This window comes from Balaenoptera ricei, chromosome 11 (assembly GCF_028023285.1).
Source record: "Balaenoptera ricei isolate mBalRic1 chromosome 11, mBalRic1.hap2, whole genome shotgun sequence".
NCBI lineage: Eukaryota > Metazoa > Chordata > Mammalia > Artiodactyla > Balaenopteridae > Balaenoptera > Balaenoptera ricei.
The window spans coordinates 20306451-20326229 of record NC_082649.1 but is presented as its reverse complement, the minus strand read 5'-3'; the positions used below and the strand labels follow the sequence as shown (position 1 = coordinate 20326229).

Sequence of the window (19779 nt, the reverse complement as noted above, 5' to 3'; positions counted from 1 at the left end):
TATTCATTGATCTATGTGTCTGTTTTTATGCCAATACCATACTGTTTTAATTACTATAGCTTTGTAATAGAGTTTGAAATCACCCCGCACCCCTTTTTGAAGCACATTCCGTTGTATCCAGATTTGGGAGATTATTTTTGGTATGAAGTTACGTAATCGATAAAGACTGACTCTGCAGACTGACTCTGGGGAGCAGATGTCTTTCAGACACAAGCTTGGGAATGTTAGTCTTCAGTTTCCCTAGTATCTCCCCTCATCTAAAATAGGACTTAGAGGAACTCAAGAAAGAGAACACAGGTAGTGAAATAGGTAACATGGAATAAAGTTCATCAGTTTTTCTGACATGATAAAGATCTTACATTCTTAGGGGTCTTATGTGCTTTGACCTGTATTGTCCCCTTTGGTGCACACGGTAATGGCAGAGGAAAGTAAGAATTAACCTGGAAGGTGCGCAGCAGACACCTACCAGACTCAGAGGTCACGGCTTTCCACTCAGCAGCTGGGTCAGTGAGTAGTCCGGCCTCTGAGCTTCCTAATCAAATCAGTAGTTTGGGTTTAAGTTACCAGGTGTCCATCTTACCACTGTAGGCTGCCTCCCTGCCACTAATAGGGATGTTGAGTTTCATGTTATACCTAAACAAAATTTACTCCATAAAAATAAAGCTTAAGGGAATTCCCTGGCTGTCCAGTGGTTAGGACTCAGTGCTTTCACTGCTGGGACCCCAGTTCCATCCCTGATCGGGGAACTAAGATCCCACAAGCCTCTGGGCGCAGCCAAAAAATAAATAAATAAATAAGTAAACTTTTAAAAAGTCTATTCATCCAGCTATGTGTGCTTTTCTTTACTTTAACACTACAGACATACCTCAGAGATAACTGCAGGTTTGGTTCTAGGCCACTGCAATAAAACAAATATCATAATAAAGCAAGTCACACGAATTTTTTGGTTTCCCAGTGCATATGAAGGTTATGTTTACACTATACTTTAGTCTATTAAGTGTACAATAGCATTATGTCTAAAAAAAATAGTACATACCTTAGTTAAATACTTTATTGCTAAAAAATGCTAACCATCATCTGACATACAGAGTTGCGACAAATCGTCAATTTGTGAAAAAACACAATATCTTTGAAGTGCAATAAAATAAGATGAGTTTGTATACAGCATTAGCCCTTTGTCATGCTTATGGCCCTTTATTTAAAAACTATTCATTCACATCCCAGTCAAATTTAATAGACGCTTAGGCCTGATGTCACATAGTGCATATATTTTTTTAGCTGAATTACATTCTTCTGCCTGTTCATTATTTCCACCTAGAAGTGTTTGTTCTTGGCTTCCCATGAGGTTTCAGTGATGTGACATGCTTTCACTCGGAGTGTACATTACCTGAATCCAGGCTTTGACTCTGGGTAGCCACTGCCCAGCAGAGCTTCCAGACTTCAGCAGTTAACTCTAATACCACAAAACTAAATGAAGGATGGCTCAGATCTATTAATATACAAGGGAACGTTACCTTCCCCAAAAGACACTAACACAAACACAAGATGATTAAAAGGCATTTCTTTGGTCAGATCGTTTTGGATGCCCAAGACTCAAACAATTTCGGCTTTTCTTTTCTCTTTCCATAGATGTAACTCCTTCATTGAAAATCCCTCTGCTCTCAAGAAGCCTCAGGCCAAACTGAAGAAAATGCACAATTTAGGACACAAGAACAGCAGCCCTCCCAAAGAGCCTCAGCCTAAAAGGGTGGAAGAGGTCTACAGGGCTTTGAAAAATGGACTTGAGTAAGAACATCAAACCTAATAATGCACTGAAACCTTTTTCCTTTCTAAAATGCTCTGGCGGGTCAGAAAAGCTAGTCTTATGAGATAATTTTAGAATGTCTATTTCTGTAGTAGGTGTTTTATTATTGCACCATAATTTAGGAAGCCTTAAATGAGTCCCAAAGATATGAACTTGATCGGGTTTCCATATCATAACCAAACATTGAAGGAGACCTGAAATAGTAATATGTTTATGTTTAACTCTGTGTAATATTGTATTTTACTTAAACACTGGTAGACAGGCATATCTGTTTTAGAGATTGCTGAAGAAGCGTTCTAAAACCTTCCTGAGTATATTATAGCAATGACTTGTCCAGAATAAAACTTCCCTAGTATGTGGTGAGATGCATACTGTCAGTGTCCTACGGAACTAGATAGAATTCTGTGAGCCCAGATCCAGGACTGACTCCATGGTTCTTGCCATTCCCTCCACATTGGTTTTTCTTTCCTGCGAAGCCAGCCTCATAGGGATTCTCCTTTTTGACTATCTGGATAGTATCAGATTCAACTGCTAGAGCTTTCAAAATGTGGAGAGTTTAGGAAAATGAAGAGCCTCTTCCCTGCCAGCTCTGTGCTCCACAGAGCAAGGTTCAGGTTCTTAATGCCCCCCCTTTAGAAGGGAAAGGTCAGCATCAGCATCAGATTCTACCTGACAGTCACAGAGTTCAAAATCACGTCTCTCTTATCTTTGCAGTGAGTATCTGGAGGTTCACCAGACAGAGCTGGACAAGTTGACAGCTCAGTTAAAAGATATGAGAAGAAACTCTCGCCTGGTAGGTACCATCTAATCCTTAGAGTGTTAACACAGTGGGTTTTTTTGTTTGTTTGTTTGTTTTGGCTAACTTCTCTTACTGGATAGACATGGGGATGAGGAAGGAAGTTCAAGAAAAGTAGATCCAAGGGGCAAAGTGCCATGTGCTTCCTGATGTTTATTTTAATGCTTAATGCTTAATATGTTCCAGTATTTTCCAAGCATGTTTATGTAGACAAACTTTGTAATCAGGAAGAAATACTTTAAAAAAACCAACTCCCTATACTCCTCTTCCCAAGTAATATAAGGAAATGAAAAGTTGGGGTTTTCCTACCATATTGTTAGTACAGCATTTGGAACCCAGAACTTTCCTTTATCTCCAATTTTTAAAAATTGTAATAGGTCAGTGATACCTGAGAGGAAAAGGAGGCTCAAGAGGTCATTGGTAGAAGAAATCGGAGGAGTCCTTGAGCCAGTTCAACTACACACTGTATTGTTGGAGATGCTTGCAAGTTTCCTTTACTCTAATGAATTGTGAGGACTTGTCTGCTTGAAGAGGTGTTTCTAATGATTTTAAATGATTTTGTTAAGTTCTAAATGATATTATGCCTTAAAGTTTCAAGGCATCAGAAAGCCCAGGAAAAGTCTACATATACGAGGTACACATATACATGAATAGCTGTTATCTTCTTTTTTAAAAGATGTTATCCTTTTTAAAGGCTTAGAGGTTAAAGCCTTCATAGAAGTTAAAAGTTTTATATTCTAATAATATTAGAAGATAAATTGCTCCCATTTATGTGGAACTCTCTGTGGAGTGGCCTTCAGAGCTTTTGAATGTCCCTGGCAGCCCTCAATGGCAACAAATGTTCCTCCTTGGAGAACAATGGCGTATGGATGGAGGAGCTTCCAGCAGGAGCTCATGTTCCATAAAAACCCCCCTGATGGGGGATGTGGGCTTAGTGTACTGATTATACTGTGATATTGTGAGCACACAGGAATAAACTTGCTTTAAAAACAATTTGTGAAAAGCTTTCACCACTCTCAAGGGCTCTTCTTAAATGCCAATTTTTATGTGTTTAAACAGGAAGGCAAGTCTTATTTTAACACATATAATCACTGCTACTTTTTATGTTAACAACATTTAAAAAAAATTTATGTGGACGTGAATTTATGTGTCCCTCACTATGTAAGATAGGAGAGCCCAAAGCAAGTGAACATCTTAAGGCTCCCAGAAGGCAGAGAGGACTGGGTAGAATTCTGGAGACACAGAGTATAAATAAATATTAGCTCTTAAAAGTATTCTTACTATTATTTAAAATAACCCAGATTTACTCTTTTAAAGCAAATATCAAAAAGTCCAACAGACATTATGGGGCTAATCATTATTTCATTGATGATGCAGAAATGCAGACAAAATCCTTCGATTCATATCAGTAACGGTTTTGAGGAAGATGTGTTTTAATCCAGATACTCCTTTTTTTTTTAATTTTAGGGTGTGCTGTATGACCTAGACAAGGTAAGTTATTGTTCTGTGTTGGGGAGTTACTGGGAAATAAAATCCTTCATCCTTGAGGAGAAGTCAGTGATCCTTGCTTAGGTACAGTAAGATCCTAGAGAAATGATGATTTTTCTAATCCTAGAAAAGTTCGTGCTTTTATCTAATGAGGATGATGAATAAATACTATGATCTTCAGACCCAGTAATGTGTTTAAGGTCACTTTTGTAAAAAAAGTCACCTGGTTGCAGGGTTTCTCAGTGCGCTGGTTAAGTTTAAGAATTTCCCAAGGGTTTGAAGGTCCTTACCTGTGTTCTCTCTAAATGGGAACTATCATATTTCATCAAATGGAAGACCTCCTTGATTGGAAAACACATCATTATCTTATTTGCCGCTAAGAAAAAGAGTGATTACAGCTACACTGTGACACAGTTCTTTCTTTTCACTTAAAATATGTATTTTATACTTAGTGACAAAACTCTCTTAGGCCTATTTTAAATGTAGATATATTTTTTTAAGTTATATATGATGCTGTCTCCTTCCACACCTTTCTGTGTATACGAGACCTTTAATACTGAATCATATTCAATGCAATCCCTATCAAACTACCAATGGCATTTTTCACAGAACTAGAACAAAAAATTTCACAATTTGTATGGAAACACAAAAGACCCCGAATAGCCAAAGCAATCTTGAGAAAGAAAAACGGAGCTGGAGGAATCAGGCTCCTGGACTTCAGACTATACCACAAAGCTACAGTAATCAAGACAGTATGGTACTGGCACAAAAACAGAAATATAGATCAATGGAACAGGATAGAAAGCCCAGAGATAAACCCACACACATATGGTCACCTTATTTTTGATAAAGGAGGCAAGAATATACCATGGAGAAAAGATAGCCTCTTCAATAAGTGGTGCTGGGAAACCTGGACAGCCACATGTAAAAGAATGAAATTAGAACACTCCCTGACACCATACACAAAAGTAAACTCAAAATGGATTAAAGACCTAAATGTAAGGCCAGAGACCATAGAACTCTTAGAGGAAAACATAGGCAGAACACTCTATGACGTAAATCACAGCAATATCCTTTTTGACCCACCTCCTAGAGAAATGGAAATAAAAACAAAAATAAACAAATGGGACCTAATGAAACTTAAAAGCTTTTGCACAGCAAAGGAAACCATAAACAAGACGAAAAGACAACCCTCAGAATGGGGGGAAATATTTGCAAATGAAGCAACTGACAAAGGATTAATCTCCAAAATTTATAAGCAGCTCATGCAGCTCAATATCAAAAAAACAAACAACCCAATCCAAAAATGGGCCAAAGACCTACATAGACATTTCTCCAAAGAAGATATACAGATTGCCAACAAACACATGAAAGGATGCTCAACATCACTGATCATTAGAGAAATGCAAATCAAAACTACAATGAGGTATCACCTCACACCAGTCAGAATGGCCATCATCAAAAGATCTACAAACAATAAATGCTGGAGAGGGTGTGGAGAAAAGGGAACCCTCTTGCACTGTTGGTGAGAATGTAAATTGATACAGACACTATGGAGAATAGTATGGAGGTTCCTTAAAAAACTAAAAATAGAACTACCATATGACCCAGCAATCCCACTACTGGGCATATACCCTGAGAAAACCATAATTCAAAAAGAGTCATGTACCACAATGTTCATTGCAGCTCTGTTTACAATAGCCAGGACATGGAAGCAACCTAAGTGTCCATCAACAGATGAATGGATAAAGAAGATGTGGCACATATATACAATGAAATATTACTCAGCAATAAAAAGAAATGAAATTGAGTTATCTGTAGTGAGGTGGATGGACCTAGAGTCTGTCATACAGAGTGAAGTAAGTCAGAAAGAGAAAAACAAATACAGTATGCTAACACATATATATGGAATTTAAAAAAAAAAAAAAAGGTTCTGAAGAACCTAAGGGCAGGACAGAAATAAAGATGCAGATGTAGAGAATGGACTTGAGGACATGGGGAGTGGGAAGGGTAAGCTGGGATGAAGTGAGAGAGTTGCATGGACATATATACACTATCAAATGTAAAATAGATAGCTAGTGGGAAGCAGCCAGATAGCACAGGGAGATCAGCTTGGTGCTTTGTGACCACCTCAAGGGGTGTGATAGGGAGGGAGGGTGGGAGGGAGACGCAAGAGGGAGGAGATATGGGGATATATGTATATGTATAGCTGATTCACTTTGTTATAAAGCAGAAACTAACACACCATTGTAAAGCAATTATACTCCAATAAAGATGTTAAAAAAATACTGAATCATAGTATAATCTGTTTGCAGCTATTTTAAAGGGTAATTAAATTTAACGCATATGATAATATTTATAACTCAAATGGAAGAGATGACACATAACCAACTATGATTATCTTGGGGTGTGCACAGACAGTTGCAGTTGTAAAATGCACCCCATTTCAGAGACATTAAAATGGGGGATGAGTTCATATTTGAGCTGATAAAATGTTATTATGAAGAAACTTAAGTATACTCCAATATGATACTGTCCTGCCAGAAATCCAGTGAATTCCATTTGGTTGGCCCCTCTTAATGTTAAACATAAGGATTCCAATAGCTAACTCAAGTTTATCTCTCAGAGTATTTATTCAATATTTTTTTAAAAAATACTTTCTAAGTTGATACTAGAGAATCTTTAAAGTAGCAACAAAGATAGGAGGAAAGGGGAAATAGTTAACATCTTCTGGTACTTTTGAGTATGAGATAATAAAGATAGCCACACAAGTCTAATCAGTGAAACTGTAAATGGCTGTACTTTTTCAAATTTCTTCTTTTATTCCAGCAAATTAAAACAATTGAAAGATACATGAGACGCCTGGAGTTTCACATCAGTAAGGTAACTGACGTTCCTCTTGTCTTTGCCTGTTTTTCAGTTCTCAGTCACTGATCAATACACCTTTGCCCTGAGCATAGCCCCTAGTCCATGGAGAATTTCTTATCCAGTTGACTCCTAAGCTGATTAGCAATTAAATCCTCCAACAGGCAGTAACGTTGTAGGAAAAAAATAAGAATGGAGAGCCTGATTATCTAGCACATTGTTTACTCTGCTTCAGTTCAACAGATATTTATTAAGTGTTTCCTATGCAGCGTGCACAGTGCCTGGTAGAGGATACAGTCTGGGTGTAGTCTGGTTAGAGATAAGATTAAACCAAAGTGACCTACAAAAATCTTCACACTTGTCTAACTTTACATTCAGGTCCCACATACAACTTGGTACCCCCATAGCCTTCTTCATGAAGGCCTTTAAAGTACTTAACAACAGCTGTCATGTAGCTCCCTCAATCTTTCTCAAGCTCTTAGTTCCTTCCACTCTTCTTCACATGGCTTGGTTTCCAGATTCCTTTTCATCCTCTTTGCCCCCCTCTACGTATACCAGTTTGTCAGGGTCCTTGACATCCAGCCCTGAACCCTACAAATAGTTGACGGATGGTCCCACCAGCCTAACGTGGAGTGGGACTATCCCCCCCACCCTGTTCTGGACACTATCAGGCAGTATCAGTACAACCTAGAAACAATGTCCCTTTGAGGGCAGCTGGATCACACCATTGGCAATTCCTCTTCTTATCTGCACCCATCATCCTGTGTTCCAAGTGGAGAGACTGGAGGTTTAGCAGTTCTCTCTACTAGTGGTCAGAAGCCCCACGTTTTAGTCCCATCTCTGCCACGTACTCACTGGGCTATAACATCTCTGTGGACCTTGGCTTTCCACTCCATGCAGTGAGGCTGGAGGTGCACATAGTCAATCTAGATGATCCTAGGAATCCTTTCCAGTTTAAAATTCTATGATGATTTCAACACATGTATATGCTACTGCCGTTGTACATTCCCATTCCCACTTTGAAAGATATTTATTACCTTGGCAAATCTGAAATCGCTCCTATTTCTGTTCAACTCAATAAATAAAACAGGGACTTCCCTGGTTGGTCCAGTGGGTAAGACTCCTCACTCCCAGTGCAGGGGGTCCGGGTTTGATCCCTGGTTGGGGAACTAGTTCCTGCATGCAGGCTGCAACTAAGAGTTCGCCTGCCACAACTAAGAGTCTGCATACCACAACTAAGATCTGGTGCAGCCTAAATAAATAAATAAACAAACAAACAATGACATCCATTAGAAGATATTTATGTGGCGGGCAAGCTTTGAAATTACTCTGTTTATTTGGAAAAATACCAAGAAAACAATTAGTATTAGGTAAGAGAGTATTTATCCATCTTGTATCCATCATTGTAAGATATAACAATCCTAGTGGTTATTAAAGGTTGGTAGTCCTCTATCTGCAGCATCTTATGGATGGATCCCTAACAAATCCAAACAAATGATATTTAATTGAGTAATCAGTTTATTTTGATGAGAGCCACTGCTGACTTATAGGTAAGACAAATTCTTGCCTACAGATAGGCCAGTTTCTGCTTAGGTGAATACATAGTTATCCTTTATTCTAAAGGTTAACTCCATTTGGCTAGGGTAGATTGATATTTAAATGAAAACAAGGGTAAATTTTTCTTTAAATGCAAAGTAGTATACTAAGCTGTTAGGGCTATACCAGTGGTCCAGTTAGCAGTTTCCTTATTGAGAGGATTACAGTCTTTGGACTACAGTGGGGGAAGGGCTGAAGGGACAGTCCCCCAGGAGGCCATATGGGTGAAACAGCCTGGCCTGCATCGGAAGAGGTATCAGCTCTTGTGTTTCTAAGTCTCTAGGGGACCTGCCACATCAGAACATTCTGCACTGTTTACTTAAAATTTCAGGCTCCTCACCCATCCCATACCTGCTGAATCAGCATCTCATAGTGGGACCTGGGCATCATCATTTTAACAAGCTCACCAAGTGAGTCTTAGCTTAGTTTTAATGTATGGAAACCACCCTCTATGCCAGTCACCCAACCAAAGGATCTTATCAGCAGATATGCCACAACCCCTTGGGTCTTATACCTCCCTCTTGCTCAGAGACAAACCCACCAACCCCAAAGAGGAAAGATTGTTCCTTCCAGAGTTTTGACGATTCCTCTCAGTGAAGTGGAGTGAACTGTTGAAGAGCAACAAAGAATCCTTTAACCAAGAGAATCATTTTCAGTCTCTTAACTAACATTCATTTGCTAAGCTAAGTATCATTGACATCTGTATAGAGAAAGCAACTATGGAAAATTGTACTATTAACAGGTAATAGTAATGCTTTTTAGTGATCAGCCAAAAGTTTGCCTTCAGAACAAAAGGGGAATGTTAAACCCTGAAATCCATCATATTCACCTCTACCTTCTTCTGGTCCTACAACTGTAGCCTCCTTTTTGAGGGAACAAAGTTTGTACTGAAGTGAAAAATTCAAGTAGTCCTAGGTAGATAACTGCCTCCCAGAAAACATAATGTCTGGTGATATCCTTCTTCTTAATCTACCTGATAATTCCTGTAGTTAACTGTGGTTGGTGTGTTGATAATTGAAGATAGGACGAGAGACTATAGAGATAAGTATCATCAGGAATAGCTGCATGTTTTCTCAGCCTAGGCACTGTTGATATTTGGGGATAATTCTTTGTTGTAGGGGGCTGTCCTCTGTGTTATAGGATGTTTAGCAGCATCCGTGGCCTCTGCCAACTAGAGGCTAGTAACACCTCCCAGCTGTGACACTGAAAAATGTCTCCAGATGTTGCCACATGTCCCCTGAATATCAAAATCACCTTGGATTGGTAGAGAATCACTGCCTTAGAAGTATTAAGTGACTGTCAGGCTTATATAATGAATATGATCAATAGCCATTTGCAATGGGTATATTATTATTTGAAAGCCTAAGTATAGAGGTATTGCAGAGAAATGTTCATTTCCATTCCTCCCGTTTACTTTTTTTAATTGTGGTATAAATTACATGCCAAAAATGTCACAGTTCTTATGTTCAGTCTGATAAGTTTTAACAGTCATGCTTCACCCTAATTTTAAGAATAACTTACCTTTGTTTTCTCTCTTTTGTTGGGCCACATCTTTACAAAAATCATTTTCGATAAGTAGCCTTGAGTTCTTTCTTTAAAAAAATCTAAATCTGGATGCGTGAATATCACCTTGTGACGCTCTCTTAAAATAAAGTGATAATAGCCCAGTGTAGTGCAACGTCTTCACATTGGTTTGAAACTGCATACACTCTTCCAGTGTTCTTTCCTTATATAAAAGACTCCTGTCTTCATTATCTAAACCTTGTCTCACGCAGTCCACCAACGTTAAGTTCATTTTCATTTTGTGTCATTTGAAAAGAGAGCTCAGAGTAAAATCCGGTTTGAAATAGAAAATGGATCATGTGGCTAAAACAAAAATGATGGATCTGTCTAAAAGGATGGCACTTCTACAAGAGTCTCCTTTTGAGGTCAGAAACATAAAGTATCTTAAGCACTTAACTATGGCCAATGTCACTTCCTTCAAGTGTGACAAATATTTATGTCCCTTGTGTTTCTGTTTTGATTCCGGCAGGTAGATGAACTCTACGAAGCTTATTGTATCCAAAGACGCCTCCAAGATGGTGCCAGCAAAATGAAGCAAGCCTTCGCGACGTCCCCTGCCAGCAAAGCTGCCCGGGAGAGCCTGTCAGAGGTCAGCCGGAGCTACAGAGAGTACACAGAGGTATGTGCCAACCTGCGCGGCTGCTGAACTCCACCTGGCCCAATCTGAATTGTCGATACCTGCTAAGAGCCAGGGGAATGGCACCCTCCAACCTCATTCTACTCTTTAGAGAGAGACGTTTTACTATTTGCCTGTCTTGCGTTTCCCTGAGGCCATCGGTGGAGCTGTTGAAAATGGCTCTCGGGTGGTTTTGTTGGTTGTATTTTTGTTTAGAGCCTTCCGTGGACTCCAGAGCATGTGACGTTCTGTTGTGAGTATCACCTGTCAGACACTCACCTCCTAGTGCCTGGTAACAGGTTTGTTCATGGACGTGTAAATCCACAAGATTTTAGACACTGTGAAGCCATTCACTGACCACATCTTATACTTCTTTATGTGTATAGTCTCTGCACAAATAGACTACGAATGCATGTTAAAAATTTCAGCAAATGAATAAGTCACAAATGCCCTGGTATTGGTCATTGAAATGCACTTCCAGATTCTCTAGCGTACAATCTAGTCTAGCTTTATCCCTGCAAATTGAACAGACCTTGTGGTTAAGATGGCTGGCCTGCATATTGGGTTCACCCCCCTCCTGCCTACGATTATTTTATTGTAAGAAATTTCCCTTCTATCTTAAAGGAGGCAAGATAAAGAACCATGAACAGAAGCATGCTTTCCTGCTTTCTGACGGTCTCTGGGGCCCAAACACATGACACAGGGAGGTCTTCACTCCTCCGGGGGTCACCCGAAACCAGTGCCTTTGATGAAATGACTGAATTATTAAAGCAGCACTTCTCACTCTCCCATGTGTCTTTGTTCAGAGATCCAATTTCATGAATGAAGTCATCGACCTGATGAGGGTCTGCTGGACAATTCCCAGAGCTGAGCATCCGGTCTCAGCCCTGGGACGGGAGGGATGTCTCGGATGACTTGCCGCAGCATTGCTTCTTGTGTAACCCTCCAGCCCCGCCTCTTGTCTGAACCAAATTTGTCTTTTTTCATGGTCTAAAACAGGGCTTCTTCTTTCTCTCCATTTGGGAGAATGCATTTTGAATGCATAAAATGAAACCCATAGGAATTCAAAGGAAACAAATTATATTGAAATATAGTTATTTCAATATTGTCAGTACAGTGATCAAAATATTTTTAAAATCAAATGTGTGATACAGTACAAGACTGCTGCTTTATTAACTCGTCAAACTACAAGATTTAGCAGTGGCTCCAATAACGATTGCAATTTGAAAGTAATGAAAAATAGAAATGATTTCTCAAGGTACCTGCAACAATTGATGTGACATGAACATAGACGTGACTTTTATCAGGTCTAAGTCACAGGTACTAGTCATACGGCTGCGGCGTGTTTTCTACGTTCATGATGTATGGACGTATTAGATATCAGTTAGAGGTTAGTGGAAATAGCGCTGTGACTTTCTTTTTTCCCCATCCAAGTTGATGGAGCACAGGTTAAGAATCTCTGGCTTCGAAGCAGCCCTAGTTCATGAGACCTCATTTCCACACATCTGTGAAATCGAAAGAGCAGTTGCTAATGACAGAGGCCGTTCAGAGTACACACGTAGGAGGACTGAGTGGCAGCCTGTGCCTGTCCCAGAACTTTTGTAGGTTGTTTCAGAAATACCCGCTGGTGGTCAAGCGCCAAGACATGACATCATATTTCCTCACAAATTCAAAGATGTAGAGTGTGATTTCGGCAAGAGGAGAAAGAAGTCCAGGACTTCTGTAGCTTCCTACCTCACTTGACATCAAGTGGATTTGTATCTTCACATAACCACAAAAACCAGGATTTTATCACAAAGAAGGTTTAGGAATAGATGGTTCTGGGTGCCTTTGCAAGGGCAGCAATGTTCATCAATGGCTGCCTGGGTGAGACGGAAGGCAATTCTGACCATGGATGTCCTCAGCTGTTAAACTAGCTGCCCCCCAAGTTTTTCAAAGACACTGGTCACAGTCCTGACATGCATGATAACATCGTTGATATATTTCTAGAAACAGTAATGCATTCCTTCCCAGAGACACCCAGTGCTCTGAGGAAGAAAATTGATTTACAAAACTGAGACTTTGTTTTCAAAACTTTCCAGCTGCACAGAACTCAACCTCAGGAGTTTTCCCCAGCTTTGCTAAGCTACTTGAGGTACCAACATTTAAGAGTCAGAACCTCTAGCTTGCAAATCAATTCTGAAGTCCTTTGCAAACAAAATCCAAATGGCAGCAGCCCCTGTCTGTGCTCACTGAGCTGCCCAGGCCATGCGTCCGAGCCCCTAGCCGGGGTGGAGGAAGAAGCTTGCAGATGCTGCCCTGGGGGGCAGGGGTGTGTGTGAGTGTGTGTGTGTGTGTGTGTGTGTGTGTGCGCGCGCGCGCGCAGGGGGATGGGACGGGGACTTCTGCTTAGAACACCAGAGGTGGCATCAAAAGCTTAAACTGGCCATGCTGCAGAAGGGCCACAGCACGTTTGCTCTTGATTTCTGACTGCGATTGCTCTGTTTAGGTCCTCAGGCACGGAGGAGGTAGGGTGCGGGTGGTTAGATATCTAACCACAGGCATAGGTGGTGTGGCTCCTCTGCCTTTACTGTTCCTCAACATTAGAGTGAAGAGAGGACGCTTGTCAAACCCGAGAATCATTTTGAGGGCCTCAGGGCATGGCAGCAGGAACTCTGCCTCATTCACTTTGAGTACAGCTGAGCTCCTGAGCTCTTTTTGCCCCAAATTCTTATTAAGAAAAATTTCAGCCCTTCAGAAAAGTCAAGCCTAGTATGTTGAACATCATATACCTTTATTTAGACTTACCAGTTGGTAAAGTTTTGCCATATTTGCTTTTCTTCTCTTACATATGCTCGATTTTTTTTCCTTTTTTACTCAGTCACTTGATAGTAAATGGTAGATAACATGCCATTTCACCCCATAAATATTTTAGCACAGATCCTTTAATGATAACCTATGTAACATGTGTATCCCTTGCATAACCACACACCATTATCACATCTAATAAAATTACCAGTCCTCCTATAGAATTATCTAATATCCTGTGCATTGTCAAATTTCCCTTATTTGGCCCAATGATGTCTTTTATAACTGTTTTAGTTTATTTACTTTCAAATCAGGGTGGAATCAAAGTTAACACATTGCATTTGGTTGTTATGTCACTTTAATCTCTTTTATCTAGAATTTTTTTTCCCATAATTCTACTGCCTTTTTATAGAATCCAGGCCAGTTCTTTTAGAATCTCCCACATCCTGGATTTATCTGACTGTTTATGATATAACTTAACTTGGTCTTCTATGCTCTGAATTTCCAGTACACTAGAAGGCTTGCTTAGGCTTAGGTTAAACATTTTGTGACGATTTGCTACATAACGTGTAACTCATTGCAAACAGGTAAATGCCTCCCATTTGAGCAGTGGTTGTCCACTGCTGTGAGAACATCCTGTGCTTTGAAAGAAATGTAGCCCTAACGCTGGTCTCCTGTGCTCTTCTTAGAACATGTGCACCATTGAAGCAGAGCTGGAGAAGCAGCTGGGGGAGTTCTCTATCAAGATGAAAGGTATTCTTCCTCCTTTTTATAGAGAGTGGGGTGCCATCTCCGCCTAGCTCCTTGAAGTGTGACATCACACACTGTTTTTATTTTCCTTGCAAAGATATTGGGCCACTCTCTCTCAACCCTCCCCACTTATGTTAATTTATAGATGCTCCAGAACCTTCTCGTCCTGAGACTTGCCTACATACTTAAATATTTACTGTGACAGGATCTCAAACATACACAAACATGGAAGAATATTATAAGGAACTCCCATAGACCCATCACCTCCATTTAATAATTAGCAAGATTTTGCCACCTTTGTTTCATCTGTTTTCTTGTCTTTGTTTTTCCTTTGATCAAATAAAACCCAGATGTGGGAGTCTCTCCCTGTAGACTGCGATGCGCCTCTCTTAAAGAATAGGGACATCTTATGATAGGGACACCACAATGCCAAGTATTATCACTTCTAATATAATGAATATGCCTTTGTTATGAATCCATTCCATTAGCAAGTGACCTGGTGGTCTCAAAAGTGAGTTAAACAATTGTTCAAATCAGGATTCAGACGAGGTCCACGCATTATCATTGGTCATTAGATATCTCTTTTCAGTTTCCTTTCATCTAAAACAGGCCCCTCCTTGTTTTTTTTTCCTACCATTGACTTGTCATGTTGAAGCTGTTGTCACTGTTGTCACTTTCAGCATGTTGTCACTGTTGTACAGAATGTCCCACTTTCTAGACTTGTCTGTCGGCTTCTTAGTGGTGTCATTTAGTTTGCTCCTTTATGCTCTACTTAAACGACCTACCAACTTCTTTATTTTTAAATGTTTTTTAGTGTTAAACCCACACAGGACTGTGCATTTTCCTCTTTTACCCATTGCCTTTCTGGTGTTGACTCCAGGAAGTCCTACTCTGGATGCACTGTTGATTTGTACTGCAAGCATCTTCAGAACAAAAAGAAGCTCTGGTTGTAGAAAACGGAGCATCCTTCAGGTGTTGTCAGATTTACAACTCGGTGGCCAACAGGGCTTCAGATGAGCAGCCATCACAGCGAGTCCGTCTTCCTTCTGAGTTTGGGCCACTCACCCACTCACTGCAGGGAGAAGGGCTAGTTTGTGTGCCTTTCCTTTTCTGAGGTTTCTTAGCAGCTGGACCCCTGGGTTGCTAATGGGGATTTAATCACCCTCTTGTCTACTTTTTGCCATTAAGGGAGTAGAAAAGGGGCGCTTTTTTTTTAAGTGCTCGACAGGAGAGCTTAATTTTCCGATGAGTCACCTAACTCAGGAGGCAAAGTTTTCTGTCAAGTGTGATGCCCATAGAGCTGCTCTGGTTGAGTGTACCTGCAATCAACATGACCTTGACCCTCAGCTGCCCACACGGCTGCGTTCTTCTCTCCAGCAGATCCCGTAGTGAATCAGTCTGTTATTCAGTATGAAGTCTCAATACTTACTTTACTACTGAGGCGGGGCATCTGTGCTTTTTCAGTTTTTTAGGTCCATTCTCTTCACTGTGGGTCCTCACCCGAGTCCATGGTTCTAAAACCACTCAGGCCCTGCCCCCATCTCAGCAAGTCAGGGCGGGGCCCTGGCACCAAGGAGCTCCACCGCTCTCTTCCCAGCATTCTCTCATTCTAAGGCAAGGGTTACAATGGGAAGCTGTCCTCTTCCCCGTTTCCCTCCCCCAAGATAGGTGGGCGGCACCCTTCGGGTATATTTTTCATCCTCAGGATGATTCTGTCAGCAGCCTGCTTCTGGAAAACCACTGCCCTGAGTCAGTGTTTAGCAGAAAACACTTCTCTCTCCTTCCCCTGACTCTCGGGCACCATCCATGCAGGCTAGCACAGTCTAGGGTCTTACAGCTGAGAGGAATTCCCGTCACACCATCTTCTCACTGTTAATACAAGCAGTACCGTATTTCCCCTATTTCTGACACTCACTATTATCAAACTCACCAATTTGGGGTGGGTTGGTGATTTCCCCATTTTGTCGGTGGGGAGCAGGGTTAAGTGACTTGTCCCAGAAGTCACACAGTACGTTGGAGTCAAACTTGAAACTGAATTCCAGAGCTCGTGGCTCCTAGTGCATTCCCATCCCCCAGCCCCATATGAGGAGGGAAATTCTAACAAAGATGAGCAGATACTATAAACTATTGCTCAAAAAATGTTCTCTTCTATGGGATGGTAGTCTTCCACCCAGCACACAGGCACCCAGGAGTGGGTGGGAGGAAAGGGACACCCACCCACCAGACCTGGACCTCAGGCCTGAGGGTCAGTGAGGATGCTCTGGGGGCCCTGCCATCCACCGGGGGGCCTGGCCGCCCAGCTAAAGGACAGCTCTGGGTTACGATGGGTCATCATGATGGACGGGCTCAACTTTCTGCAGCTCCCGCTCTTCCATCTGTACCCTCAACGTTGTTCTCTCTTTCCTGCCCGACGGGCTTCCCTGGCTTCTGTCTGGGTTCCGGGTTTCTCCCGGGGGGGGGTCACTCAAACCTGCAAGTGGTCCTCCTTTTTCATTATTGATTTATCTCACTTCCACTTTCCTAATCTAACATGAAAACTTGAACTATTTCTATGAAGCCTTTCAAGGGTAACGCCCCCGTGGAAATCTTCCTCTCTCTTGATAAAAGGAAGCCCCTCACGCTGCCAAGAAATCTTGCATCTTTGCAGTTAGCTACTTTCTTATCTGTTATTCATTCTGGTAAAAAAAACAAAACAAAAATTACTGCCCCCAACATACATAGTGACATAAACTGAGGATCTTTCATAATATTCTCAGACACGGTAAGCCAACTTCCTCCTGCCACACCCTTCCCCAACACACAGACAGCAATCATTCTGTGGGGTTTTGGAGGGGCGGGGTAAGTGATGGTGGTAAAGACAACTGAACAAGTGCTCACTGAGCCCCTGCTGTTGGCCAGGCTCTTGGCTGCATCCTAGTGAATGGTCTCTGGCCTTGCCTTCCACACGGTCTACCGGAGACAATGGTTGCATGAGCCAGTCTAATCGAATTCCATGGAATAAATGATCTACTGGATCAATAATGTGGCCAATTGCTTCGATGCCTGGGGGGCAGGGGGGAGGGGCGGGAGGGGGGCGCAAAGGGTGCCACCCACCTATCTTGGGGGAGGGAAATGGGAAAGAGGAAGGCTTCCCGCTGTAACTTTTGCATTAGAATGAGAGGACCCTGGGAAGAGAGTTGTGGAACTCCTTGATGCCAGATTTTGAAGAGGGTCCAATGCCAGGCTAAAGAGGGAGCACTAGACCCATCCACCGATTTGCAGATGGAAAGATGTGGTCTGTTACAGAAAAACTACTTCTTCTCCAAGTATTACCTACTTCATATTAAGTTCCAGGCAGTGTGTATATCCAAAAGTCTGTGTTGGCACCTGCAGCTTTTAGGGCAGGTCCGGCCTTGGGAGAGGGGACATCTACCAGGGAGCTAGTAAATCTGCATTATTTATGCCTGGTCAGTAAATCAGTCAGTCCTGTAATGGGAGCGCCTATCTATTCAGCCGTCTGGCTGTTTTCCTTGGAGTAGAAAGTGTCATTTCCTTAGCTTCAGACTCGCTCCCCCACCCAGTGCTAAAACTGTCATGAATATCCAACCAGCCTTTTCTCTGTGTATATGCTGCCTGCCAACATGTGTGATCTTTTTTATCTTTGGAAAGGAAGATCCTCACAGAACTAGAACAAAAGGCGGCACATTCTTCTGGCAGAATGGTCCCTGAGCAAAAGGACAGGGCGGGCGGCTGCAGACTGTAGCATCTGGGCCTTCCGAACGAGGTCATGGAAGAGCTGTTTTATCAGTAATAGGTGTTTACAGTAAAACATCCACAAGGTGCAGGAAGATGCAGCATGCAGACGGAAGTCCCCACACCGCCTCCACCTCCCCATGCTCATCCCTGCGTGCTAACCCCCATGATGGTTTTTGGAGTGGCCATAATGAAAGCTTTGTAGACAGTGCAGCAGTAATCCCCAAACTGCTGAGAAAACATGAAGCTTTCCCCAACTGAAAATCCCAAAAGGCCTCAGACCAGAGCCTGAAAGAAACCTAGCCAGGTTTAAAAGACACAAGGCGGTAACTCTAATTGACCCACTGTTAGTTTCAATTCTGCAATCAGTACCATGAGTGGCTTACATTAGCAGGTAGGACTTGAAGAATCACAGCACAGCCCCAGGCCTGTTTTTGCCTGTCTACTGCCACGTGCCACGTTATGGTTACAATTAGAGTATCAAGAGTGATACCGCCTCAAGCATTTCCAAAACATTTTGCTTTAATAACATGAGCTGAGAAGCTCAAAAACAGCACTACCAAGTAGCTTTCTCCCATCTGGATCAGTTCTTCCAATATGAAATTTCTGGTGATTTTGAAAGGAAAAAATGAAAGTAAAAACCCTCAGAGGATTTTCCCCTTTACTCTCCTTTATCCAGCACTGATATCAGATCAGTTTTTTCGGTTTTTTGTTTTGTTTTTTAACCAGGCTTCCATTGTAATTGCATAGGTATGTAAATAGGCAGTAGATGAATCCTGAATATTCTGCAGAGGTTTTTTTTTGGTTTGTTTTTTTTTAAACATCTTTATTGGAGTATAATTGCTTTACAATGGTGTGTTAGTTTCTGCTTTATAACAAAGTGAATCAGCTATACATATACATATATCCCCATATCTCCTCCCTCTTGTGTCTCCCTCCCACCCTCCCTATCCCACCCCTCTAGGTGGTCACAAAGCACCGAGCTGATCTCCCTGTGCTATGCGGCTGCTTCCCACTAGCTATTTTACATTTGGTAGTGTACATACGTCCATTCTACTCTCTCACGTCGTCCCAGCCTACCCTTCCCCCTCCCCGTGTCCTCAAGTCCATACTCTACGTCTTCTGCAGAGGTTTTTAAAGAGTGTTTAGGACTTTATTAGAATTGGTATATCCAACCAATTGTGATTTATAAAGATCAGTCGATTGTGCTTTTTTTCAGAAGTATTAAAAACAAAAGACTAATCCTCCAGAAAATTATTAGTGAAAATTGGCTTCTTTAATTCTGCTCTTATTTCAGTAAATCTTTTAAGAGGCTTGTTATGTTCTACTTGTTAGTGGAAACTGGTCCTCAATGGACCGGCTCCGTGGATGGAGAGGTGTGACGAACTGGTGAGTTGCTGCCATCTACTGACAGAGAGTGGTAACAGCAGGTGCCTTTTTAGGCCTCCCTGGACCTTCTCTATCATCTTAACCCTGGCATAGCCCGTGAGACTGGTGGAAAGCAGATTCATGCGTCCCACAGTCTCACAACTTAACGGGGCTCTTCCTAGAAAGAACAGTCTTCTCTGCCCCAGAGAGCACCTCTCCCATCACCCCAGCAAGGAATATCCTCTCTTGCTGTGATAGATGGAATTCCCAACAATAGCTGTGCCCACAGTCGTTCCCCAGAAACTATTATATGAGTTTTCACAAAGGCCTGACACTTTGAGTTTTATAAGTGTGCCAGTGTGGGTTTATAAAGAGGGGAAATAAATTCTGCACCTCTGATCCCAGTTGCTTGTT

At 41.7% G+C, this 19779-nt stretch overlaps 1 protein-coding gene across 5 annotated transcripts in view; it reads left to right on the top strand.

Annotated features, from left to right (window-relative positions):
- The window catches only part of RIPOR2 (RHO family interacting cell polarization regulator 2), a 93686-nt gene that overhangs the window by 42505 nt on the left and 31402 nt on the right, over nt 1-19779 (top strand). For all 5 annotated transcript variants that reach the window (XM_059938039.1, XM_059938040.1, XM_059938043.1 and 2 more), the window contains exons 3-8: nt 1630-1785; nt 2519-2597; nt 4068-4091; nt 6918-6971; nt 10582-10731; nt 14205-14268. In XM_059938039.1, the coding sequence (XP_059794022.1) occupies nt 1630-1785; nt 2519-2597; nt 4068-4091; nt 6918-6971; nt 10582-10731; nt 14205-14268 (527 nt within the window). The remainder of the gene's footprint in view (nt 1-1629; nt 1786-2518; nt 2598-4067; nt 4092-6917; nt 6972-10581; nt 10732-14204; nt 14269-19779) is intronic.